This window comes from Marmota flaviventris, chromosome 5 (assembly GCF_047511675.1).
Source record: "Marmota flaviventris isolate mMarFla1 chromosome 5, mMarFla1.hap1, whole genome shotgun sequence".
Lineage (NCBI taxonomy): Eukaryota > Metazoa > Chordata > Mammalia > Rodentia > Sciuridae > Marmota > Marmota flaviventris.
Window position 1 is genome coordinate 102816877 of NC_092502.1, and position 25884 is coordinate 102842760.

Sequence of the window (25884 nt, forward strand, 5' to 3'; positions counted from 1 at the left end):
ATGTGATGCAACTCTCCCCCAAAACACTAAACATAGGACCCCAACAGCCTCAAATACTAAATATCACAGAGCTCCCCCAATTCTTATTCCCTTTGGCCTTTGTAGGGCACCTGATACTGCTGACCACCCTGCTTTGAGGAATCGTTTTCTCTTTTGCAGCCTCACCATCTCCTGCTTCTTCTCCCTCAGACTTCTCTTTCTCTTTGACCCTTTCTTGTGTACAAAGTCTCAAACTTTCTGCAGGACTCTTTCCAAAGAGCCTCTCTTCTCACAATACACCGGGCCTTCTTTGTTCAATTTTCATAACCTATGCCCTTTACAATGTCTTCTCACCCCTAGGCAAAAATGTTTTGCTGACTTTTGCTTTTGGAATTATAAAAATACTAAGTACATGCAAGATTTTTTTTTTAACTACCAATCTGTTCTATCACCTTCCCTTTGCACCTCCCCAACAGCTCTCCATCTCAATCACTGATAAAATCACCTACTCAATACATCCTTATGGAACCCAGAGGCCCAATAGTTTCATGGCCATCTCCACCTGAAACTTGGGTCATGACCTGTAAGGCATTTGTGTTTTTCCCTTGGCAGTCCATTGTGATAGATGGAACCTCTATCCACCCAAATGCCCAATTTAGAAGCCTGAGAGATAATAGAAAATAGCTCCTCTATTCTTCATTATAAACCATTAAATCTTATTGACTTTCTACTTCTGGAAAGGGTCAGAATTGGACACTTCTCAGATTTTCTATTCCTTACTATCTGTACTACCACAACTACCTCAGCTCATACTCTTAACATTCCAACCCCACAAAGTTGAGGATAATGATAATCTCCAACCAGAACCTTTTAGTGCTCACTGTAACTTATTTTAATTTTGCCTTATCTTTATGAAACATAAATCTGTATATATTATCCTTTACTTAAAACTTTGCAATCATTTGCATTACCTTCAGAATCTGCTCAGGCCTATTAATGTGGTTCAGAAAACTTCCCATAATCTGGTCTCTGTAGCACACTTACCACATATAGTCCCCTGACTAGCCATGCTCTTATGCTTCAGTGTCATTTTGTTGGGCTTGGAATTATACCCCCACACCAACCATTTGGCAAATTTCTATTCAGATGTTAAAACCTAATGCAAAGGGCTGGGGATATAGCTCAGCTGGTAGAGTGCTTGCCTCGCACACACAACCCTGGGTTCAATCCCCAACACCACAAAACAAAAACCTAATGCAAGTACCACTTCTTACAAGAAGCCTTTCTTTGCTGCCTTTATTTGCTCTCTTGTTATCTGGCATGTTTATCTGGTCATCTGGTTGGCCTTCTCTATAAGACTAGGAAGAGCAGAGACTATGCCTTGCTCATCATTGTGCATAGCACAATGCTGAATTAAAATGAACCAGACTATTAACTAAGTCTGAATTGTACAACATTTAAAAAAATGCTTTCAAAAAATGTTCAAGTTCATAAAATTCCACCAAGTCTTTAAATTACTTTACCAGACAGCTGAAACTAATATTATAAAACAGTGTTTGTGATATTCATAAAAAGGTTTTCTTCTACATCCTATTTACATTTCATTCTCCAAAGACATTGATAGAATGTGCTAGTATCACTGCAATGTTGACCTAACTGGCATGGAATAGAACTTAAAGCCTATAACCATCAGGCTCCCGGCTGAGACAATAAGTGGGTTTCAATGACCACTATTGTCATGGAAAAAGAAAAATGCACAGATTTCTGTCAGTTAGGAGAAAACCGTAGCCCTGAGTGTTGAGGTAACTGTTCTGAGAGTAGACAAAATGATAGAAGGTTGCTGACATACTGTGGAAAGATGTATGCCTGGGTTTCTTTAATGTATACAAGCCATCTGTTACAAAAAGCAGAAGTCTTTGCATATCTGTGAAATGAGGAAGTGGAAGCTCTGAAATCTGGTTAAGAGCAGAAGGTAGACTCTCAAAGAACATGCCATTCTTTTGCCTGTGTATCTGAGCTCAAAGCAGTCAGTACCACAGGGTTATCACACTGGTCCAGGCCTTAAAACTTGTTCCAGATTCAAAACCCACATTCAGTGCCTAGAAACCACCCTATGATAGTAACCTCTGGACTAGAAAGCAAAACATTTTCGAAGTCATAAAAAGAAAATACATTTTCACAAATGGAATTACTTCAAATATCAAGAATGATCAAAGATTTTGAAATGTAATTCAAGTTAAAAATAATAACAATCTAAAAATTTCTTTAAACTGAAGTCAGAATCAGGACTTGTAGTCCATTACCAGCCACCTTAAATAAGAGGAGCTAGGAACTACACTACATAGGACCCTGGAGCACACCACTTAGCATAGTTACCTCCAGCAGGTGAAGAGTCATCATCATTGGCTGTTTGGACATATTTTAAGAGGGTAATTTTCAGAGAAATGTGCCTAAAATAATGAACTGAGTTATGAGAAGAGATAATGCTTAGCTTTTAAATACAAAAAAAAATAGTGGTAAATCATGTTAGAATTACGAGATATGAATCAAGGACTAAGTAATGAATAAAAAAGCAAGATTTCAATACCTTTTTATTTCTGAGGTAGGCTTTCTTGGCTGAGACACGTCCCCGTCTTGCTTCCAGCTGGCGTGCTTTCTGCTGTAGTTTCTGCAGCTCTTCCCTCTGTGCGTGCACAGAGGCTGCCATTTCTTCTTTCTCTAGCATGGCCTCCATGCTTTCATAAGTGTCATAGTAAACTACTTCATCTCTCTTTTCTGTGACAGAACAACAACAAGGGGTCACAGTAAAGCACATGGGTCATGAGGCCTGACAGAACAGAATTTGGTGCCACCTACTAGCTCTGTGACTTCAAAGCTAATACTTCTTGTGTTTCTCTGTAAAACGGTGATTAAATGGAAATGCACCTCATAGAATGAATGTATGCAAAATGTGCAGTGTCTGGCACACAATGAGTGCTCCATAAATCTACACTTCCCTCCCAGCTCAACTCCTGCAAAACTGTGAATTTTTGAAAATACAGGTTTTGACTGAAGTATCCCTTACAAAAATCAGTATTTCACAAAGATAACCAAAGCCAACATAGAGTTGCACTGTTCAGTCTACCAAACAACTTGTTTGACTTCAGAGACTCCTTTAAAACATTTCTTTTATACCTGGATGTTTTAAAAAGTCTTAGCAAAGAAACATAGCTGGCATCCACACACATTTTCTTCACATATTGAGTCTTCTGTGGACTTACTGTGTGTGCATCATACCTGATATAAGTCTTTTGATACTTTCCAGTTGTGCTGTCAACAATAACTCTTCACACTTTAAGATTTCAAACTGTACTTCATACAACTGAAGCTGAAGATCATAATAATCAGCTTCTAACTGATCCAATCGAGCTATGGCTTCTGTACCACCCTGCAAACTTTGCATCTGTAATGAAAACACTTTAGTTAGAGGAAACAATAAAACAAATAAAGGCATAACTAGAAATCAGTACTAATAGGATAAATTCACAACACATTCACTCTAAGAAAGAAACTTATATGTAAGAAATTCAGAGTTTTGTGAGAGGTGTGGTGTGATGTAAGCCTTTAGTCCCAGCTCCTTGGGAAGCTGAGGCAGGGGGATAGCTTGAACCAGGAGTTCTATACCAGCGTGGGCAACATAGGGAGACTCCCACCTCAAAGAGGGTAGGGGCTGTGGTGTAACTCAATGGTAGAATGTATGCCTAGCATATGTGAGGCCCTATATTTATAGCCAGTGCTATAAATGAAGGAGGGGTCCCCCTGACTGATCAATCCAGAGTTTAAAAAAATATGAATATATGAAACTACTGATAATCAAGTTACAGCATATGGTTTTAGAAGAAGGCAAACATGGTAAAAATAAGTTTTAAAGTTTCTATCACAGCTCATTACCTTATTTAGGGTGATATACTGTTTTGAAATAAATGTTAATAGTATCCCTTCTTAATCTTGAAAGTAGATGCTAATTTACGCAGTTAGCCTTTTCATATAAAATATATGAAAAAGGCTAGACCATGCGTAGATATTTACAACAGAGTGGTAAAAGTTGACTGATCCACGTATCTGGGACTTTGCTTTGTCCCATGGTCACAGCCTGGCTTCTGAGACCTATAGGCTGGAGAGTAAAGTGAGAGCACATGAGTGGAACAACATCAAATAACTGCTTTAGATACTTTAGATTAAAAAATTGTTATGTATGGATAATGATTGGTATTGTTTTTAAGTAAATGCAGTCAGGGTCATAGATTCAACCTAAAATGGGATTCAGAAATTTCTGAGCATGGCTCATGGTGGATATTCTTACATGAGGTTTGTTTGTTTGGCTGGTTTTTTGGCCCAAGAGAGGGGAATTTTTTATGTATTTATTTATTTTTTTAAAATCAGGCACCGGAAGGAAACCACTAAGGGGAACACATTCTTCAGATACTGGTTCCTGACCCTATTAGCTCCACAAATTCCTATTTGGCTATATGAAGAAGGCAGTTACAAGACAAAGCTGAAAAGGATGGCTTTTTAGGAGTCTGTGAGATATAAAATATACCACATTTCTGATTGTCAGACAGTAAGCATTTTTTCAAGAACATTTCTTTTAGAACCAGAGCAACAAGCTTTGGCAGCTTAAGGTTCATTCTTAGAAGTCCCAAGAGGCCTCTGGTATAGGCATCAATATGCCCTGGAGGTTTTGGCAGCATTGGTAAAGAGGCCCTGGTTTCAAATGACAGGGAATAACTACCAAAAGCAGAGTGAGAAGAATAGAAAGCAATATTAGAGAAATGTCTACAAATTTGCGTGAGGTATCACCTGGAGCCCCAGAATACCAGGGAAATACCTCTATCACAGCATAAGCTAGCAAGGACAGTGAAGTTTGTTGCTGATAAATGATCTCTTCTGTCTGGAAAAGTTGTTACAAACATGTTAGCACATAATGAGAGTATGTTGAAGATTCCAGCTTTTGTTTTACATTGTAGATATCCACACAGACACACCCAATGACTAGACTTTTTTTTGGAGGGGGTGGGTATTAAGTATTAAACTCAGTGTTGCTCTACCAATGAGCTTCAGCATCCCAACCTTAAAAAAAATTTTTTTTTAATTTTTTTTTTTTCCGGAGGACAGGGTCTCGCTAAGTTGCCCAGGCTGACCACAAACTTGTAATCCTCCTGCCTCAGCCTCCAAAGTCACTAGGACGATAGACATGCTCTACTATGCCTAGTTTCACAAGAATTTTTAAGTGAAAAGCAATAGTTAAGTTATGGCCTAAATGTACAGTAGTTTATATTTAAAATAATCAGTTAATTTAAATCTATTACTTAATAAATTTTATAAATACTTTAGATAACATTATCTAAACTATTAAGACAGTGAATGATCCTACTTGAATAGGAAATATTTTATAAGTGACAAAAATAAATAACAAACCCAAAGTGGTTTTAATTATAGTGGCTAGGTAAGGAATGTTGACAATATGAAACCCTGTCGTTTTTCTTCTAAATTATAAAATAGGAACCTAGGCTCAGTTTATGCCTTAAGACTCGTAGACTCACTTTAAATAACACATCCTTTCATACTATTTTGGGGCGCCTATCAGGACGTAGATTCCTCTATTACTTCACCCCACACTCCATTAACACAGCATGCAAACAGGTAAACTACCTATGTTTTAAAATGAATTTTAGTAGATGGACCCAATACCTTTATTTTACTTGTTTTTACGTGGTGCTGAGAATTGAACGCAATGCCTCTGCGTGGTAGGCAAGTGCTCTACCACTGAGCCACAGCCCCAGCACCAAAGCTATATAAACTTAAATATACAACAGCTTCTACCAATAATAGCTGCACAAATAGGAATGATACAAATTGACAGAATTATCTCAAATTCCATATATGAGAAATCTTGGGAAAATGAAAGTGTCTGTAATTGCATTGATGTCAAACCTAATGTTACAAACTATTTTTAGGAAAACATGATCAGAATTGGTATAAAGCTAGTTAAAGTCTTTATGTATTGTATTTGATATAACTGTATACTTCATTACTGGAATAACTGTCTTAAAGTTATTTGTTCTAATATTACCTTTCCAAAAATTCTATAACATATATGGCCTCTGGAATTTCAGATAATGGTTTATGTTCCTAGAACATACAAGGTTATGTTTTGAGAACAAAGACAAAACACTGAGGACAGGGCCTAAGACATTAAAAATTTTCTACTTACATTCTTTTTGTACTTAATGCCAAAATACAATTTAGGTGGAAGAAATGTTATTTAAGTAATAAAAATTAAAATATTTAGAGTGGAACCTAAATTTGTGTGCTTCAAGTCTAAAATTTCTAGTGTGTAGATATGGAATAAATTACTGATAAATAAGAATAAACAAGTCTCCTGCCTGGGTAAGGACCTCAGTTTCCTCACCTCTGCTCAGGCTGCATCCGCCTTATCAGAACTTAATAAGGCTCATATGAAAACGCCACACCATTTTTCAATGGAATCCTTTGCCATTGAACCCTGAAGTATCTGTTATAGCAAATAACAGATACTTTTGAAGCAGGGGAATTACATCTTTCTCTTCTTTATATTTTCCTTCACAAAATATTTAGTACTATTCCAAAATTAAAGTAATATTAGCTTGTATTTATTGAGTTCTTATTCCGCGTCAGGCACTATGCTAAAGGCTTTATATACATTAACCCATGTAATCATAACAGAGAAGTATATATTTATGTACATTTAATAGAGAGGTTAAGGAATTCACTCAAAAGTTACATAAAGAGTAAGCTTGCAGAATTAGGACCTACAGAGTTGTTTTGCTCAATATGGTAGCCACTGGCCTCATGTGAGTTTGTTTAAAATTCTCCTCCTCTGTTCATAAACCTCATATCAAGAGTTCATTTTGCCATATGTGACTGAAAACTGCCCTACTGGAAGTGTAGTATAGAATATTTCCTTCATTGCAGGGCATTCTGTAGCACTGCCTAAATCTAAGCTCATGCCTATAATAAGCATTTAACATTTCACAAAATAAAATTGAAATGGGGACTATAAATTGAATTAATCATAATTTAGCTATATGCTTTTAAGAAGAAAGAGAAGATTATGAAATACAGGAGTTCGCTTCAGGATTGGTATACTATAATCCACTCCATGTGTTAATTGTTCACAGAAATGATCTCAAGGACTTGCAAAAGGAGAAGCAGTGGTTAAAAATCATCTGCCAATGAAACAAAGTACAGTGGAACATTTTTAAAGCTTTTTAACTGGAACAGTGGAATCCCTTTTCTGTTTTTCTTTATTAATCTTTTTTGTTAACCGAAATTGAGAAATCTACCAGCTAAGTGAGATAAACTGCTTTCTATGATTGTTTCCTGATAGCATCTTACTTTTAGCACCTTCTATTCCAAATTAATGAGAAATGAATACCTAATTTCAACATTAATATTCATCTTAACACCTCTAATGTATATGTTACTCCAACCATGCAATTTTATGTATTTTAATTTGGTCTGCTAGTTTAAATTAAAAAAGCATACTATATGTGATGTAACCTGGATTAATAATACAAATCTGAAAGTAAAAATGTTACACAGTTAAATTATACTATTATTTTTGAATATGAATGGAGAGGGATTATATACAGCTCAAAGACTAGAATAAAGTAGCTACAGCTAATTAAACTCAACCTACATTCTTTCAAAAGTTTGCACTCAAAAGGCACTAATATTTTCAGTATATTTGATAGGGCAAATCTGAACATCAAGATCAGTCAGGGGCTGGGATGTGGGTCAGTGGTAGATGCTTTACCAGCACACATGAGGCCTCAGATCCAGTGCCTTATGTTACGCAAATGCTCTACCACTGAGCCACAACCCCAGCCCCAACATTCAAATTATTAAAGGGACAGGAGTCTATGAACTTTAAAAAAAAAAAAAAAAAAGTAAGACTGTTTTAAGATTCTGAAACAAAGGGAGACACAATTGAAAGGAAGTACTTACTTTGTTTTTCAGTTCTGGGTATTGAACCCAGGGATCTGAGCATGCCAGGCAAGTGTTCTACCACTGAGATACATCCCTAACCTTTTCTAATTTGAGAAAGCCCTTATTAAATTGTCAAGACTGACCCTGAACTTGTGATTCTCTTACTTCAGCCTCTGGAGTACCTGAGGTTACAGCACTGTGCCATTGGGCCAGGATGTACTTACTCTTAACTCTATTAAAATAATTTAAAGCCAAATTGATTGTTGTTTGTCTATGCTATTTTTAATATTTCAGTATTTAGAAAATTTATGTCAGGTTCAGCATTAGACTCATAGTAAATATTCTTAAATGTAATTTATAATTTTATAGTTTCCATTTTGTCACATCAGGAAGGGTTTTTTTTGTTGTGGTTTTTAAAACAACCTAATGGAACAAAACATTGACTCTTTTTTTTTTTTTTGGTGCGGGAGTGTGTGGGGGGTGTGAGGGGGATGTGGGTGTTGATTGAACCCAAGGCCCTGCACATAATAGGCAAGGCTTTACCACTGAGTGAAATCCCCAACCCTCATGTTGACATTTTTAAAGAACAAAAGTCTCCCCATAATTTAAATCATAGGGTGATACTGTATTATAAAAAAAGCCTTTACTGACAAAAGCATTTGTTTGAGTTGGGCTTAATAATTCACATTTGCACTGTTTCTCATAAGTAATGTGAGCACCTTAAATTAATGCTAATAAAACCAGCACAGTACATCATCACAAATAGATGTATATATAAAGCATAATATGTATATTACATATATATCATGTATAAACCTGGCATGAATGACTTACTGGCAGTTTTCAACAATTCCTTTGAAGAATTCGAATACAATCCAGAACTCAAAAAAAAAAGAAACAATTATAATAATTGGATGGAACCCAGAGAAAATGACCTCACAGATAATCATCTCAAACTCTCAGGGCCAATTGCAATATCTTCCTTCCTCTACCACCCTGGGCCAATTGACACTGCAAACAATATTCTGGCATTTGCAAGAAGCCAGAAATCTTACTCTGAGCAGCTCTTAATTTAGGCACTGTATATTACCAGAACAACTAATGTCAGCCTACTCACAATAAAGCTAGTCAATGTGATGAAGACAAAGGCAGTACTCTATTTCATAAGCAATTCAAAAATGGAATTTAGTTTAAAAGTTTCAGAATTTAAAAAAATTCCATATAAGCCAGTAACATGAAGGAACAAGCTCATTAGGAAAGGAAACTGCAACAAAAATGCTCAGGGGAACAGAGAGATGGGGCTAAAATCCTTCAAAGAGGTTCTCAGTACAAAGTGCACACAAAAAAATTAGGACAAGTTCCAATTTTATAGAAGTAAAATAAGAAAATGCATGGAAATGGAAGGAGACCCTCAGAGTTATACAAAAGTACATACAAGAGGAAGTGAGGGGAAGGGGAAAAATAATACAAGGGGGACAAACGAATGTCAGTAGAGGGGGCAGAGAGAGAAGAGGGGAGGGGAGGGGAGGGGGGATAGTAGAGGATAGGAAAGGCAGCAGAATACAACAGACACTAGTATGGCAATATGTAAATCAATGAATGTGTAACTGATGTGATTCTGCAATCTGTATATGGGGTAAAAATGGGAGCTCATAACCCACTTGAATCAAATTGTGAAATATGATATATCAAGTACTATGTAATGTTTTGAACAGCCAACAATAAAAAATTAAAAAAAAAAAAAAGAAAATGTAAAGGGAATAATAAAATCATGATTTAAATCTATTAAAAAAATAAAATCTATTAACAAAAAATATTTCTTTTTAGATTAACAGGCATGAGACCTCATAGGTTACCTCATATACTATTTTTCAAATAAGAGCAAATAATCATAAGTCTTTAAAATGTCAATACAGACCATCTTGATATAACTCCTAAACTAAAAAACTTTCAAAGAATAATATAATTTGCATAAAGCTGTATTAATAAAAGTAGACATAATAATTTGCTCTTCTCTAGGAACATCCTTAAAATGTACAACTCCCATGAATACCTATTAAAGGTTTTAAAACTAATATGAAGAATCCATACAATGGGAGCAAATATTTGCATATCATATACTGGATAACTGGCTTATAGCTAGAATACATAAAGAATCCTCCCAAATCAATAATAAAAAGATCAACAGACCAGTTTAAAAAAAATTGGCTAAGAGAAATTTCTCCAAAGAAGGTATACAAATGGCCAATAAACAATAAAAAAGCCTCAGGGAAATGTGAATCAAAACCAGAATTTTATAGGGCTCGGGATGTGGCTCAAGTGGTAGCGCACTCGCCTGACATGCGTGAGGCACTGGGTTTGATCCTCAGCACCACATAAAAATAAAATAAAGATATTGTGTTCATCTAAAACTAAAACATAAATATTTAAAAAAACCCAGAATTTTATAATATTTCACATCTAACAGTGAGGAGCTACCATAAAAAAAGACAATAAAAGGTTGGGGTTGTGGCTCATTGGTAGAGCGCTCGCCTAGCACAGGCCCTGGGTTCGATCCTCAGCACCACATAAAAATAAATAAGTGAAGGTATTATGTCCAACTACAACTAAAAAATAAATATTCAAAATAATGGACAGTAAAATGTTGGTGAAGATGTACACATACATGCAGCAAAAAGTCTAAACCTTGTACATTGCAAATGGGAGTGTAAAATGTGATAGCCATTTTGGAAAACAGTCTGGCAATTCCTCAGAGGTTAAACAGCAATTCTATTCCATACCATGAGAAATGAAAACACATTCCATGTAAAACTAATACATGAATATTTATAGTATTATTCTTAACTGCTTGGAAAGTAGAAACAATCTAAATTTTCTCATCTGATAAACTGATAAAATGTAGTATAACCATACAATGAAATATCTTCGCAATAAAACAAAAGTAGGTAGAAATGCATGTTGTTTTAACGGATGAAACATGAAAACATTATACTCAGTGGTGAGAGGAAAAACTATATCCACCTAGGGAGCACATTCAATGGTTTTTTAGCATATCAACAGAATCCATTCACCACAAAGTTTACAAAAACAAACATGCATTTCACTATTGTGCTATACACCCAGCCCTAGTGAAGTTGTTATAAAAACCATTTTGGTTACAAAGTACAATAAATGTAATGATACATCAAATATTTCTATACCTTGAGGTATAATTGCTCTTTTAAAATAACATAATTCCAAACTGTCACCCATCCTAGCTCATTCCTCTTCAACCAATAAAAATATACATTTCTTGCCATATTTACTAGCCTACAAGATGACTACAGTGCAATCTGTATCTGACCTTCATCAACCTGCTTAACTATATGTCCCCCATCAATAGCTCCAAATGCACTGCAGCCCTAAGTTGTTTTAAAAGCAACAATTTCAAATTACCAAACACTAAGTGTAATTTAACTCTTCCCAATTCCACGTTGCCTTCAACTCTATCCTCTTCATTACTGCATAAAGAGCCCAAATTCCTAGTATTTGTGCTCATTCCTGAGATATGGGTTTCTCTTTCCCTTCATTATCGTACTGGGGACAGAACCCAAGCACCTGTATATGCTAGATAAGACTCTGCCACTGAGCAACATCCCTAACCCCCACCTTTTTTTAATTTATATTTTTATTGTAGTTGGATGCATTACCTTTATTTTATTTATTTATTTTAATGTGGTACTGAGGATGGAACCCAGGGACCTGCACATGCTAGGCGAGCACTCTACTGCTGAGTCACAACCCCAGCCCCAGATCCCCAACCCTTTCTTAATACTTAATTTTGAGATAGAGTCTAAGTTGCTGAGACTGGCTTTGAACTTGTTCCTGCCTTAGCCTCTGCTGTAGCTGGATATACCACACCTGGCAAATACTTGGGTATCTACTATCAACAATAAAACAATCTGAAGAACAGTTTCCCATGAGGATATGGTGTAAGAACTACCCCAAAATGTACTTCCTACAAATAAGCCAGAGTAATAGTTCATTTAAAAAAACAAAAACAAAAAAACTAATCTGATCATGTTATTACTTGATTAATAATACCTTACAATGATTCCAATTTGTTTTGAGGGTAAACTGTGAAGTCCTTGACAGGACCTAGATGGTCAGCCCCAAAGTTGGCTTACTTTTCCAACCTCATCTCTTCCCTCTTCCCTCTATACATCACCAGCCTGCCTCTTCTAACCTTCCTAGGTACACTTAGAATAGGTAGTTGTCCCCACCTATGACTATCTGGTCAAAGCCAGGCAATGATCTACCTCATATCTAGTGAATCTCATAGCTCATATTCATATTATAATTATCTTGTTTCATCATACTCTAAGACTCCAACCACGGTGACTGCATCTTATTCATGCTTTTAAAGAAAATTAATAGCTTTTTTTTTTGAAAGAGAGAGAGAGAAAGTTTTCAATATTTATTTTTCAGTTTTCAGTGTACACAACATCTTTATTTTATTTTATGTAGTGCTGAGGATCGAACCCAGGGCCCCGCGCATGCCAGGCAAGCACGTTACCACTTGAGCCACATCCCCAGCCAAGAAAATAAATAGCTTTTAAAAAAAAGTGTATGTGTAAGACTCCTTTGGCGCAAGAATTAAAATCAAGAATCAATAAATGGAATGGACTAAAACTAAAAAGTTTCTTCTCAGCAAAAGAAACAATCTGTGAGGTGAATAGAGAGCCTACATATTGGGAGCAAATTTTTACCCTTCACACAGAGCAGTAATCTCTAGGGTATATAAAAGACTCAAAAAGTTACACAACACTTACACACACACAAAAGTCACACAACAACAACAACAAATAACCCAATCAATAAATGGTCCAAGGACTTGAACAGACACTTCTCAGATGATAATATACAATCAATCAAATTGATAAAAAAAAATATTCATCGCTAGCAATTAGAGAAATGCAAATCAAACCCCTCTAAGATTTCATTTCACCCCAGTCAGAATGACAGTTATTATGAAGACAAATAACAATAAGTGTTGGTGAGGATGTGGGGAAAAGGTACACTCATACACTGCTGGTGGGACTGCAAAATGGTGCAGCCAATATAAAAAGCAGTATGGAGATTTCTTGGAAAATTGGGAATGGAACCACCACTTGACCCAGCTATCTCTCTCCTCGGTCTATACCCAAAGGACTTAAAAATAGCATACTACAGAGATACAGCCACATCAATGTTTATAGCAGCACAATTCACAACAGCTAAACTGTGGAACCAACACGAATGCCCTTCAGTGGATGAATGGATTTTTTTTTAATGTGGCATATATACACAATAGAATATTACTCAGCAATAAAAGAGAATAAAATCATGGCATCTGCAGGTAAATGGAGTTAGAGAATATAATGCTAAGTGAAGTAAGCCAATCCCAAATAAACAAATGCCGAATGTTTTCTTTGATATAAGGAGGCTGATTCATAGTAGGATAGGGAAAGGGAGCATGGGAGGAGAAATAGACTTTCTCTAGATAGGGCAGAGGGTTGGAGATGAAGGGAGAGGGCATGGAATTAGAAATGATGGTGGAACATGATATTCATTATTATCCAAAGTACACGTATGAAGACACGAATTGATGTGAATATACTTTGTATACAACCAGAGATATGAAAAAATGTGCTCTTTATGTGTAATAAAAATTGTAATGCAGTCTGCTGTCATATTAAAAAAAAATGGAAACACTTTCAGCCCATAGAGCCCACACAGTTAATTATAAAGTCAAATACCAGAAGCTGGAAATCTTCTCACTTTCTACTAAAACAGATCATTGGTCATTTAAAAATATAATATTAAAATCTCTGAAAATCTTTCCAAAGTATGTGCACAAAGCTGATAAATCTAGAGTGCACATTGAGGACACTTGTTCTCCATAAAGAAATAAGGACCGAGGGGCTGGGGTTGCAATTCAGTGGAAGAGCGCTTGCCTAGTATGTGTGAGGCACTGGGTTCGATTCCCATCACCACATATAAGTAAACTGATTAAATAAAGTTCCATTAAACAACATGTGTATGGGTGTATTCATTTCTTTACCCCCATCACCTACTGAAACTCCTGGGCAAAACACTTCATAAATATTTATTCAATGAAGTGAGCAGGGCATTGAGTTTGGTAGAATTCCAAAAGGCAGAAAAAAAGTGGCAAAGGAAAGAGGAGAACTAAAGAAATCCTGAAGTTTAGGCCCCTAGGTACCTTGAAGAACTATGGGTCCTTTACAGAAAGGACAGATCTGAGGAAAACCCGCTATGGGGAAATGAAGTATTTAGGTTTTAGAAATAGTCTGTGTTTACTATGTTGGAAAAGAAATGTGATTGGGCTGGGGCTGTAGCTCAGTCGTAGAGCGCCCTCCTCACACGTGTGAGGCACTTGGTTCGATCCTCAGCACCACGTAAAAATAAATAAAGATATTGTGTCCAACTACAACTTAAAAAAAGAAAGAAAGAAAGAAATGTGATTATCAAGATATGACTTAAAGATTAATGTATGTTACAACAAACTACCTCAAGGCAGAAAATGGATAAAGAGAAGCAAAGGGGGAAAACCCAAAATTTAATAATTCAAACACTTGTTGTCTTTGAAATATTGAGTTTATCTCTGGGTACAAAAGGTACATACTGAACAGCTGTAGCTAAACAATCAAGTCTTACTATATTCCATCTAGATTCAAAAGGTGATCTAGTCTTCAGTCACTACTAATACCCACACACTTTCACTTTTCCTTATGTCCAAAAATATTGCCCCAACATTTGCTTCTTCTAATACTTACAAAACTACACACACACACACACGCAAATATGTGTGTGTGTATTTTTTTTAAAGTGCCCTTTCAGTAAAAGCAATATTTTCTGGGCCAGTTTAATCATAATAAAACGCAGTATTTTGAAAGAATGGCATAAAAGGTAAATTGAAATAGCGAACATCTAACTTTCAATACTTCAAAGAATTACTTGGCACTATATTGGGCACCATGAGGAATACAAAAAGAAAGACCAAGAAAACAATGAAAAAAATGATTAATAATTTTTAAAATACCATCTTAGATATGTTTTGAGAACAAAAGGATCACTCAGTCACTCTTTTCTAGGGTTTTAATACTATAACTAAGCTTAAATAATCTTTCATAGGAACAAAATATCTCTATCATCTTTTTAAAGTACTATCTACCTCCTTCCATGAAAAGGTCTTTTAATGAAGTACAGTAAGGAAAACTGAACCTCTATTAACCCTGTTTGTTCCATCTGAAATAAAACTGGAAGTTCCAAAAGGTGATGACATGAAAATGATATGGTTAATTCTTATACAATGCTACTACCTTTGGATTTTTACTAATGTTCACTAGGCAGTGAATTATCCTTAAATTCTAGGAAGCTTTAAACTTACATAGTGCAAAAAAAAAAAAAAAAAAATCTTTAAAAAGAAAGTTTTGGTGTCCCTCTTGTGTTTCGAGGTATAACGCTATCTACCATCACACAGATGCTGTGAAATATCATTATGTGCCTAACTCTTCTATTAGTAGCAAGTCAAGCATTGGCCCAATCATGAGTGTTTCTCAAGAAAAAATGTGAAATTAACAAGTGGCTATGTAGTCAATAAAAACATCAGTCTTGTACAAAGACAAAAATACCAAATCTTAACTATTTTTTAATTAATTAATAGTTAAAAATAGTTAACTTTTTTTTTAGTTAATTTCTGATGGGTTTTGTTACCTCTTCTTTTAGTGCATGTTTCCTCTGTTCCAAACAGATCTCTTTAGCTCTCATCATCTGCAAAGTCTCTTTAGAAACTGCATACTGAAGTTTTTCCATACGTTCAGCAGCTGCTGCCCATGATGCTTTACCAAATTTCTTCTGATCTGCTCGCATTCGATCGTACACAGCTATTAAAATACAATCATTTTTTTAAATGACACTAAGAAATAGAACTTGACATTACAGAATTAGAAAATGTTTGGTTTCACTGACCACATAAATCTTATCTCCATAAGTTACCTACCAACATCTCTAAAATATAATGACAATATTGTACAGTCTCTCTAATGTCTTCAGTTTCAAAAATAATGTTCTGCAGATGAAACTTAGTGTCCAAGTAGTTTAAATTTTTTTTTTCAAATACTTTCATGTCTAGTGTTAGTAACTTTCAAAACTTTATCAGAACTTTATTCTGTTAAGGTTTTGACAATCTGTCCTAACTATGCTAGATGAAGGAAAAACCATGACTATTTAAGATTATAAACATTCAAATCGACATTCCTAGTTCTATCATTCTTTTCCCTCCAAAAATATCATAACACCCTGAGGTGGGAGAGAAATAAGTTCTAGATAACATGGTGCTCGTGCAGGAGATAAAAACAATACAATTGATTTTCAGAGAAGACACAGCCCTGACCCATCCATCAAAAAGGAAGAACTTTTTAGTTTATCACTGCAGATCTAGTTCAAAATATAAATCTGGTGGCTAGGTGAAGCTGCACATGCCTATATTCCCAACAACTTAGGAGGCTAAGAGGGAGAATCCAAATTTCAGGCCAGCATCAGCAACTCAGAATGTGGGGACAAAGCTCAACGGTAAAATTCCCCTGGTTTTAATCTCCAGTACCAAAAAAGGACAGACAGACAGACACACACACACACACACACACACAATCTTAGTAGTCAAAAGGCTAACATCTTCCAGTTAAAAAGTAGCACTGATAAGTAGCACTGTAGTAGCTCATTCTGGTCTTACGTGATTGATCCAAACACACTTTTATTAGCATAAAACAAACTAAATTATCTTTTCTTGTTCAAGCTCAAAGGCTTTTGGGCATGATAAAGTGCTTAGAATTTAGATAATAAGAAATCTGAAATGATTCTATTGAAGCATGTGGAATCCTAGGATAATGCCCATAGGAAAAAACATCTGAAACTGGAGATGAAGTTACAAATAAGAGCAGTAATCTATAAATTGTTTACACAGGTCCTGGGGTTGTGGCTCAATGGTAGAGTGCTTGTCTAGCACATGTAAGCACTGGGTTCGATCCTCAGCAACACATTAAAACAAATTAAAAATTTGCAGGGTGCAGTGGCACACGCCTGTAATCCCAGCAGCTTGGGAGGCTGAGACAGGAGGATTGGGAGTTTACAGCCAACCTCAGCAAAAAGCAAGGCACTAAGCAACTCAGTGAGACCCTGTCTCTAAATACAATACAAAAAAATAGGGCTGGGGATGTGATTAAGTGCCCCTGAGGAAGGAAGAGAGAAAGAAAGGAAATAAAGGTGTTGTATTCATCTACAACTGAAAATATTTATAAAATAAATTGTCTATATAGAATCAAAACTAACAAACTATGAATTACATGAGGATTTAATGACAGAATCACTGCACTTATAAGCTGTATACAGAACTGATGGACACAAAAAGTCACACAGAACTGAAGAGGATCACAAAAGTGAGGGTTTTTTGTTGTTGTTTTGTTTTGTTGTGTTTTTAATTTTTCTGTAATGGGTAGAGATTTTTTTTCTCAACTAGAAGTGTGTTGTGTATCTAGACACTATCCTTAATATCGTATTTTCCTTTTTAAAAAACTTTTTCATTAAAAAATTATAATACAGCTTCATGGTCATGGAACTTTAACTTTGTTAAGAAACCATAAAATTATTTTCTAAAGTGACTATAGAATTTTGCATTCCTAACAGAAATGAAGAGTTCCAATTACTCTATATCCTCATCATTACTTAGTATGTTAGTATTTTTAATTTTAGTCACTGTAATACACATTAGTGGTATCTCTCACTGTGGTTTTAATATGTATTTTGTGGTGACTAATGACATTGCACTCCCCCCCACCCCCCGTGCTTGTTTGCTACCCTTATCCTCTGATGAAGTGTCTGTTCAAGTTCTCTTCCCAACTTTTCACTGGATTATTTTCTCATTTTTGAGAGTTCTTTATGTAGCCTAAATACAAGTTATTTTATCAGACGTATGCAAATATTTACTCCCAATTACACTCTTAATTGTCTCATTCTATTTAAAGTGTCTGGCAATATAAACATTTTAAACTTTTGATGAGATACATTTTACCAAGTTGCTCATTTACAGTCTGTGCTCTTTTTGCTTTTAGCTTTTTACAGTTCATATCTGTGGTATTACTAAGAACTCTTTGCCTAATCCCAAGTTATAGATTTAGGTAATTCAAGGAAATAGATTTTTCTTTTGGAATTACATTCTACATTTGAATCTATGATCCATTTGAATTTAAAGAAGGTTTATATCAAAGTTCAGTTTTCTGTATGTAGATGGTCAACTGTTGCAATATCAAGTGTTGTCTCACTATTGATTTGCTTTATCAAAGATTAAATGGCCATATTAGTATGTCTATTTCTTTACTACTATTCTCGATCACTGATTTTAAAGGAAAGGTAAGTGTACCCACATATGCCTGCCTACAAAGTAAACACCTTAATTTGCTATGGTCTTTAACTGCTAGGATAAATGATCCTATGTTTTTCTGTATAATTATTCCCAATGTAAAATACTTAATCACTCATCTTCAAAAATGCCTAAAAAGAATAATTTTACTGGGACTTACCTTTTTGAGCTTTTGCTGTTATTTCAAAATATTTGACTGTAAGATCTTGAATAGATAGTACAGCCATATGAGCTTTCCGCTGCCAGTCGGCATCTTCTTTTTGTAGACTCTCAATTCTTCGGGGTCCCAGATAATCATTTTCCATAGAAATCTTTAGAAAGAAAGAGAAAAAAATTTAAAAAAAAGGAAAGAAGCCTTTTAACTCACTCTTCTTCAAACATTTACTAAATGCTTATGTGTCAGCCATTAAGCTAGGTGCTAATAATCCAATACTTCTTTCACACTGCTCTAGAAGAGATGCTATTAATTTAAAAAAGAAGTGATTAATGATGAAACAGACTATTTGACATAGAAATCTATTTTCCATGCCTCTCCGCTACACTCTTCCATCTCTTCCCCTCAATATATAAATAAAGGATATAAACCAAAATGTTAAAAATCTGATTATTTTGGGGTGTTGCAATAATGAACAATTTATTCTGTCCTTTACAATAACTACAAATTCAGGTTAAAAATTATCTATGTGGAGCTGGGGATGTGGCTCAAATGGTAACGTGCTCACCTGGCATATGCGAGGCACTAGGTTCAATCCTCAGCACCACAAAAAAAAATAAATAAATAGATATTGTGTCCACCTAAAACTAAAAATAAATAAATATTTTTGAACAATCATCTGTGCACCGCTTCTGTAACTTAGCAATATCCTCTCTCAAAACAAAAAAGGTAGTTTAGTGGTAGAGAAGGAAGGAAGGAAGGGAGGGAGGGAGGGAGGGAGGGAGGGAGGGGAAAAAATAGAACAGAAGGAAAGAAAGAAAATGGAAGGAAGGAAAGAAAAAGAAAGGCAAGATAAAAGAGGAATAGAAAGGGAAACAATTATTTGTGCAATAAAATATTAGTTTAATTTACTGCCATTAAATAAATAAAATACAGAAAATGCAAATTTTAAGACTGATAATACATAAAAATTAGCCCATGTGCATACTGATAAGGCCCATGACTGAGGCTTAAGGAATTCTTACATTCTGATGTTGGGTAAAGAAGGACCTACAGACACCAAGTCAGACATAAGGAAATTCCAGAAGCAGTAAGATTCAGAGGAGGAAAGACTCTCATTGTCACACTCCACTTAGTAGAAGAAAAGGATGAGGACTAGTATCTATGGACATAATAAGATCACTGTACTTAGCAACATGGTTCTGACCTAAAAGGTAAACTCCCTTTGCTTTTTAACTTCCATCACATCTTTAGAACTCAGTTCATTTATTGGTTTGTGAAAATACCCTGACTTTCCATAATAAGCTAGTTGGTGCAATACCTATACCTTTCCTTCACAACAATTACTACTATACTCATACTTTACCATTATTTTGTGAACTTGCAAATACTAATACAATGTATTGTATTTCCTAAATGACAGAAAATAGAAAAAAATTCCCTTCCATGCAGTTTTGTATCAAGAGAAATGCAGACACACATATATAAATAATATTCCGAGAAATCTTATTATGTGAAGGAATAGAGAAAAAGAGAGACCTGGGGAAAGCAATGGGCTTGTCTATGGGACTTTTGCTTTCTATTTTGAGTAGCCACATCTTTTTTTCTTTCTTTCTTTTGGTACCGGGGATTGAACTCAGGGGCACTCAACCACTGAGCCACATCCCCAGACCTATTTTATATTTTATTTAGAAATAGGATCTCACTGAGTTGCTTAGCGCCTCGCCATTGCTGACGCTGGCTTTGAACTTGCGATCCTCCTGCCTCAGCCTCCCCAGTCACTGGGATTATAGGTGGGCACCACCAAGCACAGCTTGAATAGTCACATCTTAATGGGAGATCATGGGCAAGGTGAGGTAATATAAGAAACAAGTATCCAGTGGAGGGCAAATCTAAAGCTGAAAGAGATGGGGCTAATTAGTATAGGGAAATTCCTTAAAAAAAAAAAATAGGGAAATTCTTAAGCAGAAATAACCAGAGATGTTTGCACTGAAAAGTTGTTTGAAATAAAGGCCAGATTTGGATCGTACACATCTAATATGAAAGTTATGCTTAATATGGTTATAAAACACAATTTTATGCAATAGTGTTTATGAAAGTTTTTTTTGGTATTTTTTCCTGGCAGCACTAAAGATAGAACTCAGAATCTTACACATGATAGGCAAGTACTCTACCATTGAGATACATTCTCAGCTCCTGTAAAGGCTTTTTAAAAAAAGTTTTTAATAACAGGAAATGATGCTTATAATAGTAGGTGAGGACAGATCAAAATCATAGACATAAATCCTATTATCTAAAAGAGTTGCAGAAAAAAAAGACAAAATAAAAATAATGTATTATTACTGTTATCTTGTTGTGGTAAATTTTTTTTCCTCCTGCTAAAAACTGCAAACTCACTTTCCCAAATTTTTTTCTTCACTGAATATATACATCTTTCATAGTCATAAGGAAAAAAAAATGACTTGATCTCTTCTTGGGTTCACAAACCATACCAAGTACACAAGGTGAAATCACATTATCCCAGAAGTTTCCCGTTTCTGTTCAAGCAAACAGCTAGTCCATGTTTTCAGATATGGGGCCCACCAAGAAGCAAGACTATGAGTTACCTCCTTTTTTCCAATCTACAGGGAGGGAGGAGAAGTGGAGATATTATCAGAATCTAAATGTCTCCACTAATAGCTAGAAAAGAGAAATATGAATCTATGTGAGTTCCATATCTGGGACTATAAAAAAAATGCCAAACAAAGAAATTTAGGCCAGGAACAGCACCTTTAGTTTCTTGATAGTCAATTCCCTACTGGATCTCCTCCCCCACTTTTGAAATTCTCATTGAAGGTTACTATACCTCCAACTTCAGGAGCCTAACATAATATGCACTGCATATCGTTGGACTTTTCTTCTCCTTTTTAGACTTTCTAATGGCTCTTTCTGGAAATTATTTCAACTGTAGAATTTGAATAGAGAGACTAGTGTACTAGGTGCTTCAAGGAGCACAAGTATATGATTGAGATGCACATTCTCCTCCTAGTAAACACACAATATCTCATTGGTGAGGTGCTACAAAGATATCTGTGATGTAGAAGTCAGTTTTGAAATTAGGAGACACAGCTGTTACTTATTAACTGAGAGCTTTGAAAAATTACTTATCAAGTCAATTGTCCACTCAAAATGATGGCATATTACACATCTGCTCAGTGCCAATATTGCACTGTAGACAGCAAGACATTTGACTTAATGAAAGACATGGGCAATTTAAAGAATTACAACAGAATATGAAAAAAACATCATGACAAAAATTGCCTAAGATACCAAGAGAACACCAAGGGTAGAGGTTCAGGTGCAAAGTCTGGTCAGAACTAAAGTAACAGAGTAGTGGATTCACAGAGAATAAGCAGAAAAAATTGGGGGAGGAGTAAATATTACAAATAGTGAGCCTCTGGGTAAAAAGAATAAAAGTACTTTAAGACCATGGAGATTTGAGAGTCTGTTGAGAGCAAAAGTAAATAAAGTTAAGTAAGACAATCAGGGGATACAAAGACCACTGAGAAGAATCAGAAGGGGAAAATACATTTAGTTATTTAGATCAGGACATATTTCACTGAGTTTCATAACTGCAGATGGCTTTAAAGGAGGACATGACAGGTCTATATGGAGTACAAGGGGAGAGAGAACCCCTGAAAAGGACAAGCTAGAGGCAACTACCAACCTGAACAAAAGTGTAGAGGCAGGCATGTGGAGGGCATGCTAAGGGAGAGAGAGTAGTCTAGCCTTGTAGGAGCTTAGATGAAGCAGATAAAAGCAATGGGAGTGGAGACTAGAAAAGTAGGTTGTGGACACTATGAGGAGGTTTTTAAATGTCAGGCTGAGCAGTGTATTCTTAATTTGACAAGGAAAAAAAAAGCACTGTGGGATTTTAAGCAATAAATAGTATATTTGAACTTTATTTTAGATTCAAGTATTCTAGTGGACCTGGCTGCTCATAATAAAATCATTGAGGTGTATTTATCCCTGATTTTAAAATCTCTGTTTAAAAAGTGAGCATTATTTACAAGGGTGGGATAGAACTTCAATAATGCTGCAAGTCGAAATTTTCATCTCATAGTTAGGATTTATGAACTTTTATTCACAGTATAAACACCAGAGAAATGGAAATAACATGCATTACAGCTTTTAGACATGATAGTCTTTGACATCTACCTGAAGTTAACTGTGCTTTGTTACCTTCACAGAATAAAAAAATGCTCAGTATGCTCTTCTTCTAAGCTGCTTCTTAATTTCACTTCCCAAACTCAGTAGTCACAACATCTATCAAGCCTGAAGCTTGTCTATCAAGCCTAAATTCTTGTCTATCATTTCGAAGTCCATCCTTCTGCTTTATAATGCTTAGATTTGGGATCAGCAGATCTCCTTTAGGCTTTTCCAACAAAAGAGTTTGGAAAAGTTTGCTTAATTTTTAATAATTCCAACTCGTTCTTTGTTTGCCCAGTCCTAGGAGGGGTAGCTCCTTTTATAATTGCTTCCTCTGAGGTGCCTTAGAGTAAATTTCTTGATTTCCTAATTATTCAAAATTTTAAGATAGAAATCATTTATTTGCATGTTAAATACTGTATCCTTAATCCACAGGACTTGGGGGGAAGTGTATAATTTACATTAAGGCTTTTTGGGGAGAAAAAAATTTTTCCTTTAAAAAAAATTCTGATAATTATTCGACGATAAGTTGTACATTGCAGTTGAATTAATATCTTCATCTTCTCTACACACACACATTCACGGATATTTAAGATAGACATGCTTTCTATGCTTTTTTCCCTATGCTTTTTAACAGACTTTTTGAACTTAGCTGTAATGTTGTCACTAATAGTTAAGATCCTTAACAGTTTAATGTACCTAAAGCATTAAGCAAGAATATTCTTGAGTTCTTTTCCTAACTTGGTTAACTTGAAGATGTACAGCGTTGGTCTGCTAGATCATGTGCTAAAAACAATGACAACTCTGTTTTGAATTTCATGGCTAGAAAGAAAACAGTCCCTGTTTTAATATGGAAAAAAAAAAATGTGTGTCCCTTTAGGTAGCTAGGAGAGTGAAACTAGTTTATAAATACAAATTTTCTGGCATGAAGTTCCTCATCATAAAGCACATCACTTGCTGAGATACTGGGTTTTATATGAAAACTTAAAATTACTTCTGTCTATTGCTGGGATACTGGGGTGGAAGAAACCTAACTAAGATTCTTTGGTGAAGCAAATGTCAGGATTCACTTATGAATATACTGATATAGTAATACTTAAGATGCAAATTTCCCAGGCCCTAGAGTTGCCTGAAGATGATTCTTCAATAATAAGCAAATACTAAGAGCTTCTTCATACCCCAGGCAAGAAAGTGAAATGATGCATATTTTTCTTTTAAAGTGAGGCAGACTCAGTAGCATATGCCTGTAATCTCAGCTATTTTAGAGGCTGAAGCAGCACTTTAAGTTTGAAGCTAGCCTGAGCAACAGAGCAAGACTTTGTCTCATATTGAAAAAAACAGAGAGAGAAGAGAGGAGAGAAAAACCAGAGAAGGCTGGTGGTAGAACACTTGGCTACAAAGGCACTTATATAATCTTGCTTTGTAGGTAGGGAGAGTAGAGGATCAGCACATTCAAAATTTACAAAATGTGGGAGACAACTGGCAAAATGAGGTAACTTGCTCCAAGAGAATTTCCTCTTTTCCTGTATATTCTTAGATCCAAAGCATAACAACAATTCTCATACTGTGTTAAAACAGCAGGCTCTGCAAACATTCAATCCCAACCATGCCACTTACTAGCAACCATCAACGGTGCTAGGTTGGTATGATGATTGAGAGTATTAGTTACTAAATTCTTTTTTTTTTTAAGAGAGAGAGAGAGAGAGCTAGAGAAGAGATAGAGAATTTTTTTTTTAATATTTATTTTTAGTTTTCGGTGGACACGACATCTTTATTTTATTTGTATGTGGTGCTGAGGATCAAACCCAGCGCAACGCGCATGCCAGGCAAGCACACTACCCCTTGAGCCACATCCTCAGCCCCTAGTTTACTAAATTCTGACAAACAATGTCAATACCATCTTGTCTGAATAAAAGAACAAGCTTTTTATTCAGTTCACCATTCCTGTTTCTATATATGTCTACCTGGAATACTTACTAGTCCAATCCAAAGTTTATACTGACACATATACCCATTTCCTACTGGGTTCTTATTCATTGTACAGTAGTGAAGCCCCAGATAATCTCTCTCTTGCATTTATAATCAACTTGAGATATAACTTATATACAACAAAAGGCATCCTTTTAAGTATAGTTTTGATTTGACAAATTTATGGGTCCATTTAACAACAAGAATAATTAAGATTTAGAACACACCAATCATCCCAAAGGATTCTCTTATGCCTACCCATCCTCCTTCAGCAATTTCCTCAGCATCATCCCAGGCAACAACCGTTTAGCTCTCTGTCAGCACATATCAGATGATCATTTCTAGAATTTCATATAAACAGAATCATACAGTTTGTGCTTTTTATGTTTGTCCTTTTACTCAGCATAATGTTGTAAGCAATATTATTTTAGCTTAAATTGTATACAATTAAGCTAATCTGCAGAGCAGTCAATCTGTCCAAGTTTTAGCAGCAGAATTCAACCATGGAACATAACCACAATCAAAATACTAGACATTTTCATCACCTCCAAAGGATTCCTTGTGATGCTTTGCAGTTCATTACTTCTTGCATTATATACTCTTCACTCTTTAATCTGGATTCAATTACTTAGGGTGCTTTTTCATTCCTTTGCATTGCTGAGACGTACTCTACTATATGAAAATGACACACTCTGTTTACCTATTCACCTGTTGATGGTATTTGGGTTATTTCCAGTTTTGGGCTATTACACATGAAACTAGCATAGACATTATGCACAAGACACTTTTGTGAACAAATATTTTCATTTCTTTGGTTTAAATAGCCAGGAGTCTAAATAGATGGTTTTAGGTAACATATGTTTTAACTTTTGAAGAAAGACCCAAGATGTTTCCAAAAGTGATTATACCACATTAAACTCTGGCTGGCAATGTATGGAGATTCCAGTCATTCCACATCCCTACCAGCCTGTAGAACTAACAAAATTCATTTTTAGCCACTCTAATGGGTATAATAGTATCTCGTTATAGTTTTAATTTTCATTTCTCTGATGAATACTGGTACTATGAACATCTTTACATTAATTATTAGCCATATTTTAAGTGTCTTTTTAAAAATTTAGCCAGGTTT

The 25884-nt window shown here is 35.4% G+C and overlaps 1 protein-coding gene across 1 annotated transcript in view; it reads right to left on the bottom strand.

Annotated features, from left to right (window-relative positions):
* The window catches only part of Jmy (junction mediating and regulatory protein, p53 cofactor), an 84555-nt gene that overhangs the window by 20386 nt on the left and 38285 nt on the right, over positions 1-25884 (bottom strand). Inside the window, exons 3-6 of the mRNA XM_027927984.2 lie at positions 18606-18756; positions 15745-15914; positions 3256-3421; positions 2567-2754 (exon numbers count right to left, since the gene is read on the bottom strand). Of these exons, the coding sequence (XP_027783785.1) occupies positions 2567-2754; positions 3256-3421; positions 15745-15914; positions 18606-18756 (675 nt within the window). The remainder of the gene's footprint in view (positions 1-2566; positions 2755-3255; positions 3422-15744; positions 15915-18605; positions 18757-25884) is intronic.